The sequence below is a fragment of the Acyrthosiphon pisum genome, chromosome X (assembly GCF_005508785.2).
Source record: "Acyrthosiphon pisum isolate AL4f chromosome X, pea_aphid_22Mar2018_4r6ur, whole genome shotgun sequence".
NCBI classification, from domain to species: Eukaryota; Metazoa; Arthropoda; class Insecta; order Hemiptera; family Aphididae; genus Acyrthosiphon; species Acyrthosiphon pisum.
In genome coordinates this window covers 32,650,967-32,668,395 of record NC_042493.1, presented here as the reverse complement: position 1 = coordinate 32,668,395, position 17,429 = coordinate 32,650,967, and the positions used below count along the sequence as shown (strand labels likewise).

The following is a 17,429-nucleotide window of genomic DNA, read 5'->3' as shown; positions in this document are numbered from 1 at the left end:
ACCTATTAAATGTATAAAAAATACTAATGCAGTCAGGCACTGAATATAATATAATCAATAATAATGTGATATAATGAAATAAATATTTCTACGAAACCAACATAACTTTTATACAAGTGGATTTTAGTTTTTAAATTATTTCGTTATGCGTTATTTCTCGATCAATGAAATTCAATTAATTACGTTTTGCGTTATGTTTTATATAAGTTATATTATTAGTCACGCCTGCACAGAAACTTTGGTTTTCAATAGCGGTTGAAGCGTTGGAAAGCGTCCTTTTTCCGTCCATTGGGCGAAAAAAGAATCCCTAATAGTGGTGGGCTGTGGGCAGTAAAGTGGAAATCCCAAAAAGTGCAGGGTGCGCATATCACGCGTATCCCCTGCACAACCAGACACTGAAATCTATACCACGGTCCTTACGAAACATAAACTTTTAGTTACATCTTATATTCATATAAATATATAATAACCTCCGTGCATGACGCTTAAAATAAATAAAACCAAATCGTTTCTTTCATGAAATATTAAATCAGAATTATAGTCTGGTTGCTGCATAGATCCCTACAATACCTTTGTCGTGATAGATAAACGCAAAGGCGTGACAAAAAATAGTATGTATGGATTGTGCAGGAAGGCAATTTCAGTCTTGGGCGAAATGCGGCCCTCAACTGCGGCTCGTGTCGCACACGTCGCCCGCGACTGAATAATAATATAACATTTCCCGCCCTTGCCACACAATATACTATTGTTAATCGTTAAGTTTTGTTTTGCGGTTTTTTTTCTTATTTTTGTTCATCGCTTTCCGTTACAATTACGTTTACAAATTTCAATCATTTTTTCGTCAAATATGTATAATGTTATTATAAGCTATAACGTTTGCAAGCCCTGGTTTAAACTTATCAAATAAAGTACCAATTCAAATTAGTAACTGTAAATCTTATATAAAAATATAATATAAATATCTGATTAGTTTCTATAGAATATTGTTATGTGAATCTGATTATATAATTATTCATTATTAATAGTCTTATATCTATATAATATAGTGTATTTTATTATTATATCTATCATATTTATTTTTCAAACTATTTAATTAAATCTCGGAATAACATATATAATAGGTAGTAATAATATGTAAAAATAATAATTTAATTTTTATTAGTTCTCCAACTTCACCGATAGGAGGATATGATCCTTTTAACCTGGAAGTTGGGCCAATATAATATAATATTCTATATTTGAAAGCTATAAAGAGTTTGTATATTTGAGCTCGTAACGAAGTACTGCAGCCGCCGACCGCAGCGGATATAATGCTGTTCCATAGCAGAACAGTCGTTGTGACTAGGAAACCGTACGTTTAGACGTTATTCAAACTGGATTGATTTCGATAAAAGTTTATCAATATTCGATAGACTCCTTGAGATTCGGAGAATGTTTTTAGCCAATTTTTTCAACCCATATATACGATGTAGGTATTTGTTATAGTCATAGATATATACAACAACTAGATATAGCCGTCTTTATACTACAGTTGTAAATAATACTGAAATCGGCCACCATTTATAAAGCAGGCAATATTTACATTTATTTTACATTGACTTATATACAATATATAAACTGTGATAATATTAATTATAATATTATTTAGTAAACATTGCCTGATTTGTAAATGGCGGCTGACTTCGATGAAAAGAAGGAGACGGCTATATCTAGTTGTTGTATATATCTATGGTTATAGTATGGCTCACACATACATTTAATTTTGGTTCACGAAATTCGAAATGTTTTTTGTTTTTATATATGGTTGCTATTGGTTACAGAAATAAGAACAGAAGTTGGTATAGACTAGCCAGTTATGCGTCGATGTGGGATTTTTTTTCAATAAAATAAGTTAATATTTAATTCATTGTTTATTATTACATTCAATTAATATACAACAAAAAGCAATGTTCTTATATTTGTAGCTTATAGACTCAAAAATACTCGACCGATTTTGATTGAAGTTTCAAAGACTGTTCTTGGAAATATCAAGAAAGTTTAGAGAGTAGTTTGACTCCGATTGAAAATATACCAAGTTCTATGTCTAATCCCCAATGGCGCAATGGTCAGTTGCCCATATCAGTAAAATTAGTTCACGAACACCCAGGTACATCGTACACCTATTGCCGATTTGCCAAAGTACACTAAAACCGAGATATACATCGGTATTGCGTCTTATTTTGTGTTTGTGCATTTTTTCAGGACAGAGTCAGGTTATACAGCTATATTATGTATATAAATAAATACAAGTTATTGATATAGGTAACAACTGGTTAGTATATAATATGAGAAAACACATAATATCAGAAATATGTTTTTAGCATTATTATCAGTAGACACAGCGAACAATTATTAAATTAAAATTTTTAATAGACACTTTTAAGAGTATTTCAGAACCATCTTTTTTCTCTAGAATCTTGTTAGGGCTGGTTACGTTTTTATTCAATAACTTTCAAGCAATTTGAGCATCGATTAATAAACAAGGCTTGTACCTAGCAGTTTCAATTAACTATACGAGTAAATCTTTTAAAATTATAGTTCTAAAATCACTTAAGCCTTGAGCTATAATATACAAATACTATATTATAATATACCTACGACTATGTAGGTAACGATCGTAAAGGTGTTTCGTTGTGTATAAATGTAAAATACTATAAAATAACACTTTTTATTTTACAGATAAAAATGAGACTAATGCTCGTTTAATAGTTCTGAGTATTTTTTCTTTATGAATATTTATTAAGCCTAAGTGTTTTAATAATCGGTTGAATGTTTACAGTTTACACCATACGATTTTTTAAAGTTTTTTTTTCAATAAAAATAAAATCGTGTAACAGATAAAATATAATTGATTTGAAATGTCTCCTCTTTTAATACTCTATTAATCTTTAGGCTTTATATATATATATAATATACAATTATACTAAGTACCATGAAAGTACCAATCTGTCGACGCGTATTTCTCAATTGTTATGTGGGATTTTGTCTCTTTTAGAAAATACCAATTCCAATAAATCAAAATGAAACCGCCCATGCGCCGGTGAAAATCAAAAACCAATAAATATTGTAAATTCTCTGTGAAGAGTTGTCTAAAGAAAATGTTTCTAGAGACGGTGACGGTCAGTGGGTATGTACCTGTACGGCTGTACCTACCTGACAGGTGTGAACTGTTTGACCGCTATTTGAAATATTATACGTTGTATTGTTGTATAGTATACATGATCATAAAAACGACTCTTTAATCTTTTACACCCTTTTTGTTGCTATATTACACGCGTTATGCTGACTTTACCCTTTCTATAATTAAAATGTTATTTTTTTTGTATTCTGTTCCCTTGCACACATGTGTTTCACAGCAAAAACGAAAAAAAAAATTGTCGGTCGTTGCAGGTACGGCACCACTCATCGTTATGTAACGTCGTATATTATCGTGTATAGAACGCGGAGGAATATTTTGCGTGTACCTTATAATATAATATACAACTACAACTTTTATAATATATGTGATTTAAATTGTACAGAACTTGAAGTGAAAATTGCTTATGTTTATTTCTGCGTTTTTCGTTATTTTTCATGTCATTGTTGTATGTAAATTTCTCCTACATTTAAATCAGGTAGGAACCCACCTACTCTTAAAAATTCACTCTTAGCTGTCTCACGCCTAGATTCCAAATATTCTGCGCAACAACTTCTACAGAAATTATATTAATAATTATTATAATATGGTCGACAGTCGTACATTGTTTATTATTTCGGTAAATTATGTACAGTCAATGGTGAATGGATATAATAATTATAAATATTATTATGTAGAGTGGCGTGTATCATAAAAAAAAAAATGGTGTTACTCAAATAATTTTAAGTGAGTACCCCTCATAATATTGTAAATTGTTACACCGGCCTATAAAATGTCCTATATATTTTCTTCTATCAATACCCACCCGCATTCATATTTAAGGTGTTGCCTGTGTTACACGCCAATGATTATGTACGATGGTGAAATGGAGTCAAAATATGTTGTTTACTTACTAAAAAAAAACCTACACCAATGTAATATTAAGAGTCGATTCTATAAGGTAGTTGTTGTTATTTGATATTTACCTTCATGTATATTAGGTATCAGACGATATTTATTTAAACACTAGAGTTTGTATTTTAAACAAAGACTGAAGTGCCTATTTGTTTAAATATGAGTTAAACCCTATTATGTACTTATTATATATTTATATTATATACATAATAACATAATATTATTATATGTATGTGGCGGAATAGTACCTACGCAATTTGAAAAATTGTAAGCACCTTCGCCCACTTGCCCACCATTTACTGGTATTCGAAACTTTTACACGATGTAACAATAAAGGTATTTCACGCAAGGTCAGACGAATCGAACGTCGGTTTATGCACTCGCTGCGGTTTAGATTTATTGGTAGGTACCTATTTTTAAAAAAATTTATTTGAGCCGGTAGGTTCTCATTTTAAAAATTGACCAATTCCGAAAAGAAATGAAACATAATGCAAGCATGACGGATACGAATTACGAGCGAACACAAAAGGAAGACCTTCAAGGCTTCAAAGGTGTTTTTGTAGACGTTTTTACCCTATCGAGGGCCAGGTAACAGGATACCTATATGATTGATATTCGCCTTAGAATCAGGAATAAGAGATTTTGAACAGAATATGAAGTTTGAATTTCATTACTTAGGTATAAGTACAAATACAATATAGTACCATGATAATATACTTAAGTCGACTTAACAGTGTCTAAACGCATGATTAGCGTTCTTACGTAACGAAATGACAAATAAACTGAGGAAAAAGTTTTCAAAAAGCTTGTGGTAAGTACAGAGCGGCGACTAAAGTTCGACGGAAAACGAAACGCGGGCGTCAACGGTACATGCAAGTTGTAACTTGTAGCTATGCTAATATATGTATATAATTTAGATGGTTACTGGTTAGGTATATTATATTATTCCAACGGCAACGAAGCTTTCTGACGGAACGCGGCGGCGGTCGTCGTCACGTTGGCAGTTTTGTCGAAATTCCGGTAGCCACTAGTCCGCCGTCGACGGTCGTGTCGGCCGGCGGCGGGAGCGAGGCGAGCGAGCAACGGCCAACAAGTCGCGTCGTCGACCGACGTCGGCCCGGTATGCCGCGCGCTTGCTGTTATAATATAATATAATATTATTATCATCATTGTATTATCGTAGCCGCCGATCGTGGTTGGCAACACTGCAACAGGCCCGCCGCCGGGCGACACGGTTATTCAGCCGCCGCGGCTATATGGTAAAATATCATTATAAACGTACGTTACACGATAATAATAGTAATAGTAATAATAGTAATAATAATAATAATGATAATATTCTTCGCGTTCGCGGCTCGCGTGTATACGTGTATAATAATATGACGGCCGCCTCCCCCACCACTCGCCCCCGTTTCATCCCACCGCGCGACCGCCCGCCGACGAAGGCCTTCAATTATTCCCATAAGCTACGCCGCCGCCGACAATTGGGTTTACGGCCGCCGCCACCGCCGCGCCACCATCGGTACGCGCGCCGCGTTTCCGCCAAACCGTCCGCCGTGGGGCCGTGCGCCAGTCACGAACAACGTCGGCAACCGTCGACGTCGCACAGTCGCCGTCGCCGCCGCTTCACGCTCGTACGTAATCGCGAACGGGTTGAGATAGAATTTTTCTTATATCACGTCTTATCGCGGCGTTCGACCCGCGATAAATACCAGAGCGATAACGCGCGTGCGCGCGCCCGCCCGCCCGCTGCCCCATCAGACGGCCGCGATGTATCGCGTCTGAGGGGCCCCGTCCGGACGACAGCCGTGCATGCGACGTCCGTCTGCACGACGACGGGCTCGCCGAGTTCTACCACGGCCGCGTGTGCTGTTCACCGGACCGCAGACGCCGCCTCCGCCTCCGCCGCCGCCGCCGAAGAGGACGACGACGACGACGGGCGGAAAGCGCGACCACCACAATGCCGCCTCCCCCACGGACGATTTCGTGACGACGGCAAACGGGTGAGTGTTTCACACTTTCTGAGGTTGTCTTGTACTTTGTACGGGTAACGAGGCGTTATAATTGGTTCTATGGGTACAGACGGCACGGCAATGTCGCTGTGCTGGACCGGTATTCTGACGGCGTAACACAGGCAGCCGTACTATATGGCCACGGCTACAATTCGCGGCTGCCGTCGGACATCGTCTGGACGACCGATTTTGAACTTTCAACTTTTCGCGCCGAAAGCTTTTCGCGCGCTCTCCTTTCCCCCCCGCCCACTAGACCATACACTTTCTCCGATTCTTTTCCACATAATTTTAATCTTCCCGTTTAAACGTTCCCTTGACTGATGCAACTTGTTGATGTACCCCATTTTTTATCCGTTTTGGCACTAACACATTGATTGAGCATTGCCAATTATTATACAGGGTGATTCTTCTTTCATGAAACACTCATTATTTAAAAAAATATTATTGTTTTTGAAAATGTTTTTTTAACAGTTAGTTTCAAGTTGTTAAAAAAATAAAATTTTAATTAAAAAATCATATTTTTAAATATTTTTTATACTCATATTTTTCCTCGTATTTTTCTAAGTTTTTTACTTTTTTGAATGACAACGTAGAGTTTTAATTTCATATACCAAAGCAGAATGTTTTCCTAAATATTTTGATACATAAAAATCGAATTTAGGACGAGTAGTTTATGAATTATAAGTATTTAAAGTTTAGATAGGCGGAGTGGAGTGGTACGGGGTTACCCCGCAAAATGTGTGCACTACTCCGCTTGTCAATGCCTTAAATACTCATAACTCATAAAATACTCGTCCTAAATTCGATTTTTATGTATCAAAATACTCATTCTGAAAAACATTCTGCTTTGGAATATGAAATTAAAAGTCTATGTTGTCATTCAAAAAAGTAAAAAACACGACAAAAAACTTATAAAAATACGAGGAATAATATAGGGATTAAAAATATTTAAAGATATGATTTTTTAATAATAACTTTGTTTTTTAACAACTTGAAACTGTAAAAAATATTCTTAAAAAAATTAATACTTTTAGAAATAATGAGTTTTTCATGATAAAAAAATCACCCTGTATTTCTATACTCATCTGTTACTTTCCATCGTTTTGTTTATCAAGCTGGGGATTAAGTGTGAACTAGACAGGAACAGTTAGAAATGTGGTCAGAGCTTTGAACGAACGAGCTTTTACTAGAGCACTAACTAAATGCTATTGCCCCATCAATTCAAAATTTCAAATCTAGAATCCTTATAGGTACAGTTTTTGAAATTTAAAAAAACTTATAATAAACAAAATATTTAGTATGAACCTATCAGAATATATTGTTTTATTTTGTTAGGTACCTATGTAATGCTGTGAGTGATTCAAAAACAGTACATTTTATTCTGACAATTTTAGTAGGTACCTACCAAGGGGTAAACACCTGACAGAAATTTTGTATACCAGATTACTGATTTCAATGATTATACCTATGATTACCCATGATTACCCATGATTACCATCACCTTGTACACTGACTACCCCCAGGGTGTTCACCCCTTGGTACCTACATTTCTTGCAAACAATTTTAATTAGACAGGTAGGTACCTACCTAGGTAGTTTTAATAAGATCAAATATATATTTTTATAATTATTGAAATTTAATGTAGTGGGTACCTTAGTAGTACCTAGTCTTTATCAAATATGAAAATATACATATTACCTACCCACTTATTTATACATTTCCCCCATTTAATTTCAAGAGTAGCTAGGTGTAACTGGTAAAGGCAGGTACTCAATAATAACTAAGAGTACTCAACTAGAAGATAGTAGGTACCACCTAGCATTAAAAAAATATAGGGTAGGTGCTAGTAGGTAAAGTCTTAGTTTTATTTACTTTTTGGTTGGTATTTTATAGTATTGTAAAGTATTCGAATACTATTTTAAATACTTTTTGAAAAAACTATTTGACCAATTCTTTTTGTATTTTTTTAATCTTTAAGAAATAATTTTTTGAACTCAAATAATACTTTATATTTGTAACAACATACATTTTTTTATTAAACATTGGGCACATCATAGGTTATAAACAATAATTATTCTCTTCAAATGAAATATGATTGACTCACTTTAGTTTTAAATCATTCCAAAACTGACAAATATTAATATTACAGGGGTCAAAAAATATATTCTATTAGTATTCTAATACTTTTTGGAGTATTTAAATATGTATTTAGAATATATTTTTTAAAATGTAAAACTAATTTATTCTAATTGGTAGTAATACATATTTTGAGTCCAAAATAAAAGTATTATTTACAAGGCTGGTATTTTATGCTTACATATTGGCAGGTGGGCTAGGACATTGGGTATACCTAGGGATATATATTTATATACCTAGACAAAATATTTTGTGGATCCAATATAAAATGTTGTGTTTTTCAAATATTGATTTGTTAATAATTTGATAGGTACATGAAATGTTTTCTTATCTGAATGAGTCCAATATATTTTAACTTTCACTTAGGTACCTACATTCTGTTATGTATTAATTATTTTACTCACTGTTACTGACATAATGTTTATAAATGAAAATAGTGTTGTTCTTTAAAATCTAAGAATTAAGAGGTATATTATGCATATGGTTTCTAATTTTCAACTCCAAGAATTAGTGGATAGAATAACATAAACATGGCAAATTAATATGTCAATTTACTGGCTCATATTAATATGAATAGAATTTTCTGGTCTAGTAGATTGTATTATTTCATCATTTAATAACCATTAAAAAAACTAGAATATAGGTACCTAGGTGTATGGTGTATATTATTTTATTTGTAATAAAGATATTTTTATCTTACCACTACAATTGACGATAAATTATAGAGCAATTTGAAAGCTACTTCAGTTGAGAGAGTAGGTTTTATCGTGTGAAATGTATTATAATTATATAATAATAATAATAAATTAAAAATACATTATAATAATAATGTATTTTTTATTAAAATAATAATTGGTATTATTTATAATAGATTTATTAGGTAAAGAATAAGTAATTATGTATACAATTTTAAATGGTAAATATAACATACAACTATTAAATATCACTAAGCTGGTAGGTATTAAATTTAACTAAAGTTACCTAAAATAAATACCAGGTCTACTGAAATTACATTTGTTTTAATTACAGCTTAGACCCTACATTTTATAGGTATATAAAAAAGTGTATTTTAGTTGATGTAAGTACTATATAGTATTTATATACTTAATATTATCATAAATCATGACCAATTCAAATGGTCAATTGCACTGCCAGTTTATTATTTGTTCTCAAATGTATCGAGTGATATTTTCAAGTGTACATATTATTTTCATTATTTGGTATAGGTACTTTTTTACAACATTGAACTACCTAGGTATTTTAATTTTAATTTTATAGGTACATAATAATATTATATTTTATGTTAGTAGGTATTATCATACTAATAATTTTATCAAATAAATTTATATTTCACTACCTACCATATATATATATTTAAACGTTTATAGGTATATTCAAGTTTCAATAAGTAAATTTTTAGTGTTACAACTTACAACTCATATTCCACAGTTAATATACGAATACCCGTATATGTATTTAACTTTATGTATACATTAACTTGTCTACTCATAACTTAGCTATAATCCCAGATATAATATTATAGATTTTCATTTTTATGCGATCATGATAGCAGTTATAAACTATTTTTGTTTTTTACCAAAAAAATTACTACCTATTAAAATATGCATGTAGGTAGGGTACCATTATTTAAATTCAACAAACAAATTTGCTGCAGTCTCTTGAATCCGAATATATAATATATTAACAGTTAAGAAAATAAAATGTTTTATTACATGTATTTTAGTTTTTACGCGTTTTATTGTGCAAGTGAAGAAGTATATTGCTAACACTGATGTACGACCTGATATGAGTATTTGATTAACACTAATAAAATTGATAATTTATTCATGAGTGTTTAAAATTTAAGTTTTTTACATTTTTATTATTTTGTATCATTTAAATAATGATAATTAATAAGTAAACAATAAAATAATCGATTAGCTAAAAAAAAAATNTAGCATGTGCATTTGTATTTTGTAGCTAGTAGTACCTATAATATACCTAGCATAGATACAATTACCTACTTCTGTATATTATATTTACTAACAAATATCAATACACATAGGTACTTACTTACTACTAATTTATATTTGATTTGGGTACCTAATATTAAATCTGTCAATGGTTGAAATTTAAAAAAGTACCTACCTACATTATTTTAATTTTTTTTACGAATATCTATAATATGGGGTTACTATTATCAAAATAAAAATGAAATTTAAAGAACTTAATAAATATTCATTTTGTTAAATTACTTTTCTGTTCTAGATTTCTGAACTGTTTTTGGGAGTATGGAAGAACAGGAAACTATGAACAAAACATTGCCACTTGCTAAGAAGCAGAAAATTAATGACAGTGAATATCGTTTGGTAGATTTAAACGTAGATACAATTAGTTTAAACTTGACAAAGCATTGTCTGTGTCAATTGCCTGAAACATGTATGCTAAAAGAAGTTTTTAGGGTCTCAAATGTTAGTAGTTGGAGTAAAGAACGACTTTTAAATTTCTTGAGTTCAGCTCGGTTGACCTGTGACATTGCCCTCAAACAACAATCAGAGGGCACTATATGTACTAGCGTTGAGCGGTTAAGTAATTACTTAATTTCTAATAAAACTGGTATAGTAAACGAAGTTGTATCTTTACTTACACGAACAGATCCTTACATATCATACGCAGCTAGTAATGCTTTAGCAGAAATATTTGTGTGTTCGCAAAATAAAATAGACAATGTATGGGTGGAAGAGTTAACAGATTTATTTCTTCGTCGATCTCCTGAAACTTTATGTCCTGTTATCTCAGTTTTTAAACGTGTATTGTGTTGGAGAGATGCACAAATGAATGATAATGAAAAAAATATCAAGATGCCCGAAAATTGTGTTAGCAGAAAAGTTATTTTTGAAGATGATGAAATTGAGATGGACGACGAATTTGGAATAAGCTTAGTTAAAACTAAAGTCATCGAAGTTTTACAAACCCAATGGCAATTGATTGTATTGAAATTTATTAGGTACATGTCATCATTTGACCACTGTACAGATCTTAATACTGAACAATTCCCTCATAAAATGGGTCACCTTGCCATTATAGAATTTATAAAGTTATGGACCTCTATGGTTTCTATTAAAACTAATCTGAACGTTATGAACATTAAATATTTCTATGCAGATTTGGGACAAATGCTTATTCTTTTGAGGCGGCCAAAAGTCCAACCAGTAGTTTGGAAGAATATTATTAACCTTTTCAATGAAAGTTTGTGTTACACCACAACATTGGCTGTACAAGGTACTATGCAAGAAGAACCCTGTATGTTAGCTAGAGAATTAGTCAAGGTTGTGAAAACCAAAAATATGTTGAATAACATGCCATTCCGAAAAGGTCCCGGAGAATTTGGAGGAGGAGAAGAGGATGAAGGCGATAAAAAATTGTTACAAGACACAGTTTTATTAATTTTAAAAGCAGTAGCTACAATCATCAAAGAAACAAAAAATGATTCTTCATCCAGTGATTCTTCATCTGATGAATCGGAAGACTCAGAAGAAATAGATGCTGAGATGGCAATAATTGAAAGTAGTGTCAATGAAGTTTTACGGAAGCTTGACGCATGTGTTAAAAAGTGTATGTCTTATTTACCAGAAACTCAAATTGCTCAGTGGATTGTACAGTTATTTTCTGATCGCAACGACGTACTCATTGAGAGTATGATTTGTACTATTGATATTTCACTGGTATTGTGTTATCGTCGTAACTCTTTACCGATGTTGCGTCAAGTGCTAAATCCCACTGCTAGTTTAGTTGAATTTCTACAAACTTTATCTTATAATAATGATTTAAATGAATTGATATTAGATTTATTGTTGGGTAGTGACACTAGTTTTCTGTTGTACATAATGCGAATATTGAAATTCATATGCAATAGGTGGTCAGAGTTTTGTCTTTGTTGTGATACAAAATTGCAAAGCACAATGGCTACATTAATGGACTTACAAACAAGTCTTGACCAACTCATTAAAAATAATTTAACTCCTTACAATCTTAATCCAGTATTAAGGTTATTAGTTAAATGTAATAACTTGTATTCAGGTATAGCTGTAATAAACATTTGAATGGTTTATGTTAGTCCTGTGGCGGCTCGAAGGAAGTATATTTGAATCACGTGGTTTACAAAAATATTAATGGGAGGGGTCCTATATGGTTGGGAAAGGTGGTTTGACTAATGAATAAAGGTTATATAACTACTAACAATCTATGAATTCACTATTTATAGAGCAATGAAAAAATGTTTAGGGTGGGTGGTATATAAATATTAAATGGGAGTCAAGGAAATAAAGTTTAAGCTGCCACTGAAGGTTACTAATTTTAATTTTAAAACATATTTTTGATATTTAAGAAACCATATTTTTATTCATTAGACATTTTATTTACTTCAAAGTTTCATAGACCAAATTTTAAATTAGATTAAGGACCTGTAAAGTAAAATATACAGTGTACAGAATTTATTTGCCCAATTTTTATGTAAAGAATTGTATGAAATAAAACTAAGCTGTGACCTTTATAACACCTGTAAAAATACAATATTGGTAAGCTGTTTGTTACTAATTTTGTATTTATACATATTTAAAGTTCATAACATTCATATATTTTAGATTTAAACAAGTGTATTTTAATTTAAAATTGTAAAATGAAATGTAATTAAATTATTGTTACTAGACTTGTTATATAGTTTAATGAAAGTAGGTAATTTTTTCAAGACAATTGTTAGTTTTTGTTTGTTTTATTTTATAGAATAAAATTGCTAAATATATCTGTATAGTTAATCACAGCTGTGAATTAAAACATTAATATTTAGATACGTGGTAGGTCTTCCGGTTTAATGTGGTATTCAAATTATTTATTTTAGGTAGTAAAACGTATATGATAAACATAAAGACTGATACATATGAGTTATTTTTATTTAAATTAAGTTATAATAATAGGAATGAATATTTTAGCCAAGTTGCCATTGAAGAGAACTTTATTATATAGTTTATTTATTAATTATTATATATAATTTTTTAGTTAAATCTACTAATTTCATATTATCTAATAAATTGTAGTTTTTCCTTGTTTTATTCTTTGTTTTTATTATTTTACTAGTTACTTATTAAATCTAATACAACCTATTGTTACAGTGATAAATTTAGGTTTTAATTTTGAATTGTACCTACTTATTAATGTTATGTAAAATGTTTTAGTTTTGAAGTTTTATTAATTAACTTGAGAATTATCTGTTTATTTATCTTCTTTTAAAATCTGTTTTAAACTATTATTCTATTATTTTTCTTTTCTTTTCTTTTTTTCTTTGTGTCCTTATAGCAATTACCTATCAAATACCAATATTTATTTTTTATATATATATATATTATTTATGTGTCTATGTGTAATGTTAAATTAGCTATAGAGTTTGTATATTATACCAATATGTGATAGTCGATGTGTCCACCATTTATGATATGATGACCCAAAGACAACAAACCAAATAAAATTATTAGTCGTTACTGAAATTTTTGCTATAAATTATACTAAGAATTAATTTATATAAGGTAATATAGATTATAAATTGATAAATACATGAGGCAAAACAGTATTTTATTTGTATAAGCTTACAAATCATACCTTTTATCTTAATACTTAGGATCTAGTTTATTTATAATCGGCACCACTAATAAATGTCTATGTTATTAGCCCTTAGTTACTTATTATCGTTACCATGCATCAATTTATACCTAAGAGAAATACATTTTTGTTTTCAATATGAACCATATGTACTTAAAAACTTATTTCATCATTTAAGATTTAAGTGTAAACCCATATAACTAAATCAACAAAACAATACAAAACTAGATGAGTGATATTATTTATAACCAGTTATGAAGTGGCGTAGCCAAGGAGGTTCTGAGTGTTTAATCTCCCCTTTAACATTCCCCCCCCCCTAATAAATGTATAATTTATATATACAAAAACTATAGAAAGTTGGTTTAATATATAATCATCCCCCCCTCCCCCATTTCAAAAGCCTACCTATGCCTTTGTAGTTATGCACAGACATTTCATTATCATTATTGTTTTTTCCTTTTTTGTGTCATAGCCCCTTTGACAAAACGTTCCAAGTGCAGGCATCTGTGATGCACAGTTTGATATCTCTGATGGCTCTGATCCACTGATATTACTATTTAGGATCAGCATCCATTGTTCAATACTTCAATAGGTAATAATTGGTTAGTGATTTTTAATATAAAATACTATTTTATAGGTAGAATTAATTAATATTCACATATTGGTATAATGTTGAGGTTTTTAGTCTGAGTGTACTGCATATTATGTATGTATATCTCATAAAAAATATTCTCGACTTAATAAAAAATGTATTTCTATTAGTTTATTTAATTGTTAATTTATTTATGTATTATTTTGTAAATCTATTCATTACTTTTTATTGAATATGACCTTTACTTAAATAAATAATTTTAGATGCCTATTAAAATGTAAAATTGAAATGTATTATGTAATATTAATGTTTATCGTATCACACTTTGTATAATCAAATAAAGTACCTAATAAATAGTGAATTATGTGTAATTGAAATCAAAATATCAAATAAATATTTTTTTTATAAATTCTGATGAGTTCCTTTTTGTATATTTATTATTCATCAGATTATATTTATTATATTAAAAAATATTTCGTAGTCGGGTCTATACTAAAATTTTATATACAGGTGAGGACTGAGGACATAAAAGTTAGGTTACTAAAAATATAAGAACTAATATAAAGCATTTGGTAATAAAAATTTTGAACAGTTTTTTTTTTTGCAAAATCATGATTTAAACCAGTAATTATTGCAAAAAAAATAGTTGAATGGCATCTAGGTAATATTTTTAATTTAAACTCAATTTTTTTTAGATTTAGAACAGAGCTAACAATGTATTGATTTTACAGTGACATGGTTTTTTTTGTCTATCATCAGTCATCACCTTTATTAGGCCTTTAAAGATTTTCAAGTTTTTTAACTTCAAGACTGTTAAGCAAATTGGATCTATTGTGGGTACTTTGAGGAGTCAAAAGTAATAAATTCTTGTACTTTTCAAAATAAACAGGAGAAAAATATTATGGATAAACTATAATTTTTCGCAATTCCAATTTTTGACAAAATCGATTTTGTTTTTTTGAAGTACTTATCTAAAATTAATTACCGTAAGAACTTGAAACTTTCTCATTATTTTTACAGTCGCCAACTCGAAAAACCCCATAAATCGAACTAAACCTGTATAATTAGAAGAAAATACATGTATTTCGGTCTCCTCTATAATACGATATGACTGTCGGTGGTTTTACGACTTAAATCGTATAATGTTACCAAAATAAACCTTTGCTATAGTGCAATAGGTAAAAAGTTGTTGAAATCGAATAAAACGTAGTCAGTCTGAATATGCGGGTTCCGTTAAGTACAAAATAATGTTTGTCGCTTGTCGATAAAATTAAAGTGATTGAGGCAGCTGCAGCTGGTGAAAAAAATCTTACTACCTACATTGACTTATTTACTTTAATAACATATATAATAATGTATATTATTAAATGTAGAAATAAATGTATTATACATTAAATAATAAATGCAATGTATGTATTTAATAAAATTTTCATTTTACTATAGGTAAATAGATAAACCTCTATAAATCGAGTTTTTAGCTCGGTCCCCTGAATTTCGAATTATTGAGTGTCGAATGTATTAATTATAATTTTTTATATAGTATAATATTATCAAAATATAACGACTCTTTTTGAGCTATAGGGTAGGTATTTTTGACATATGCATTTGACATTACCTAACTTGATTTTTTTATAAACGTCGATAAAAATTTGTTTTGTTTATTCAAAAATCTTGAAAATTTAAAACAAAGTTCCTTGTACCTAAGATGTGAGTAGTAGATGTTAATATACAAACCAATTTAAAATAAAAGCAGGTAAGTGGATGTCGCTCTGCTGTAAAGTAGATTACAAGTGGGTCATTGTATAATGGTTGTACCTATTAGACTTGAATTCAATGATATCTGATTTTATTGATTTGCATAAAAACAATTAATACATTTGAAAATATAATTATAGTAGATATCGTCTGCTCACCTTCTATAAGCTGTGCTTGTATTGAAGGTGATGAGTTCTTAATATAGAAATTTAAATACCTATTAAACATAATTGTAAGTAGACTAAAAACATAGAAGAAACAGCAAGAACAACACGTAGGCTATATCGATTGTACCTATACAACTTACAGGTATACTTATTTAATAAAAGTAGCAAATTGACAAACAATAAACTTTTTATCAACGGTTGAGTCGGACTAGGTCCTACAGAATCCAATTATTGAGAGATAGTAGGTGGATTTTTTTTCGTTTCCGAATTAGGTTTATCCATTGATATTGGATATGAATGCATGTTATTGGCTTTTGGCAGAGACGCACATTTATAATGAAAAATATAATTTCTTTATAAATGAGAAAAGTTAATGAGGTAAGTATGTAATAATTAATAATAATTATTATTATTATTTATGTAAAACTAAATTCAGGTATTTTTATTGTACAACATTCTTTTAAATTTGAAATTTGAAACACATAATTATTGCATAAGTTCATATCTATCACACTTCCAAGGCTAGTACCCATAATATACAAAAATATTAGCATAGAAGTAAAAAAATACTTATAATTATGAATAAAATTAAAATATAAATTCAAGAAATAGGTATCTTTGTTTGATGTAGCCATATAGGCGTAATATTATACATTTTACACAATAGTAGACATTGTAGACTTTAGATAGTGGTCTAAATAACAATATTATAGGAATTAAATAATAAAATCTACATAATATTTAAGATAAGTTAGGTAATAATTTAATATTATATTATAAACACTATGAATTATGACCAATAACAGTTATGTATTGTTAAAAATTACCTATACCTATAATACTTAAGAGGACGCTACACCCGCATGAGTTGTCTCCGTTTTACAAATGTACAACATAGCAAAAACTGTTTTACACGGGAAAGAACCGAGAATAAGGCTACAGTCATAACTAAGAAACGAGATTTTCACCACATAAAAGGAGAACTTTGGCTGTGCAACGTTGTTTTTATTTTTTTGATATAACTTATATGAAAAAAGTTCTTACTG

The 17,429-nt window shown here is 30.3% G+C and overlaps 1 protein-coding gene across 1 annotated transcript; it reads left to right on the top strand.

Annotated features, from left to right (window-relative positions):
• Window positions 1-5,630: 5,630 nt before the first annotated feature.
• On the top strand, window positions 5,631-14,871 carry LOC100168311 (protein lines). The gene is made up of 2 exons (XM_003247582.4): window positions 5,631-6,072; window positions 10,486-14,871. Exon 2 carries the CDS (start codon window positions 10,509-10,511, stop codon window positions 12,318-12,320), a length of 1,812 nt encoding a protein of 603 aa, XP_003247630.1. The 5' UTR covers window positions 5,631-6,072; window positions 10,486-10,508; the 3' UTR covers window positions 12,321-14,871.
• The last annotated feature ends 2,558 nt before the right edge of the window (window positions 14,872-17,429 follow it).

Bases quoted from the DNA above. Each gene is read 5' to 3' on its own strand.
- LOC100168311 (XM_003247582.4), top strand. From the start codon at position 10,509: ATGGAAGAACAGGAAACTATGAACAAAACATTGCCACTTGCTAAGAAG.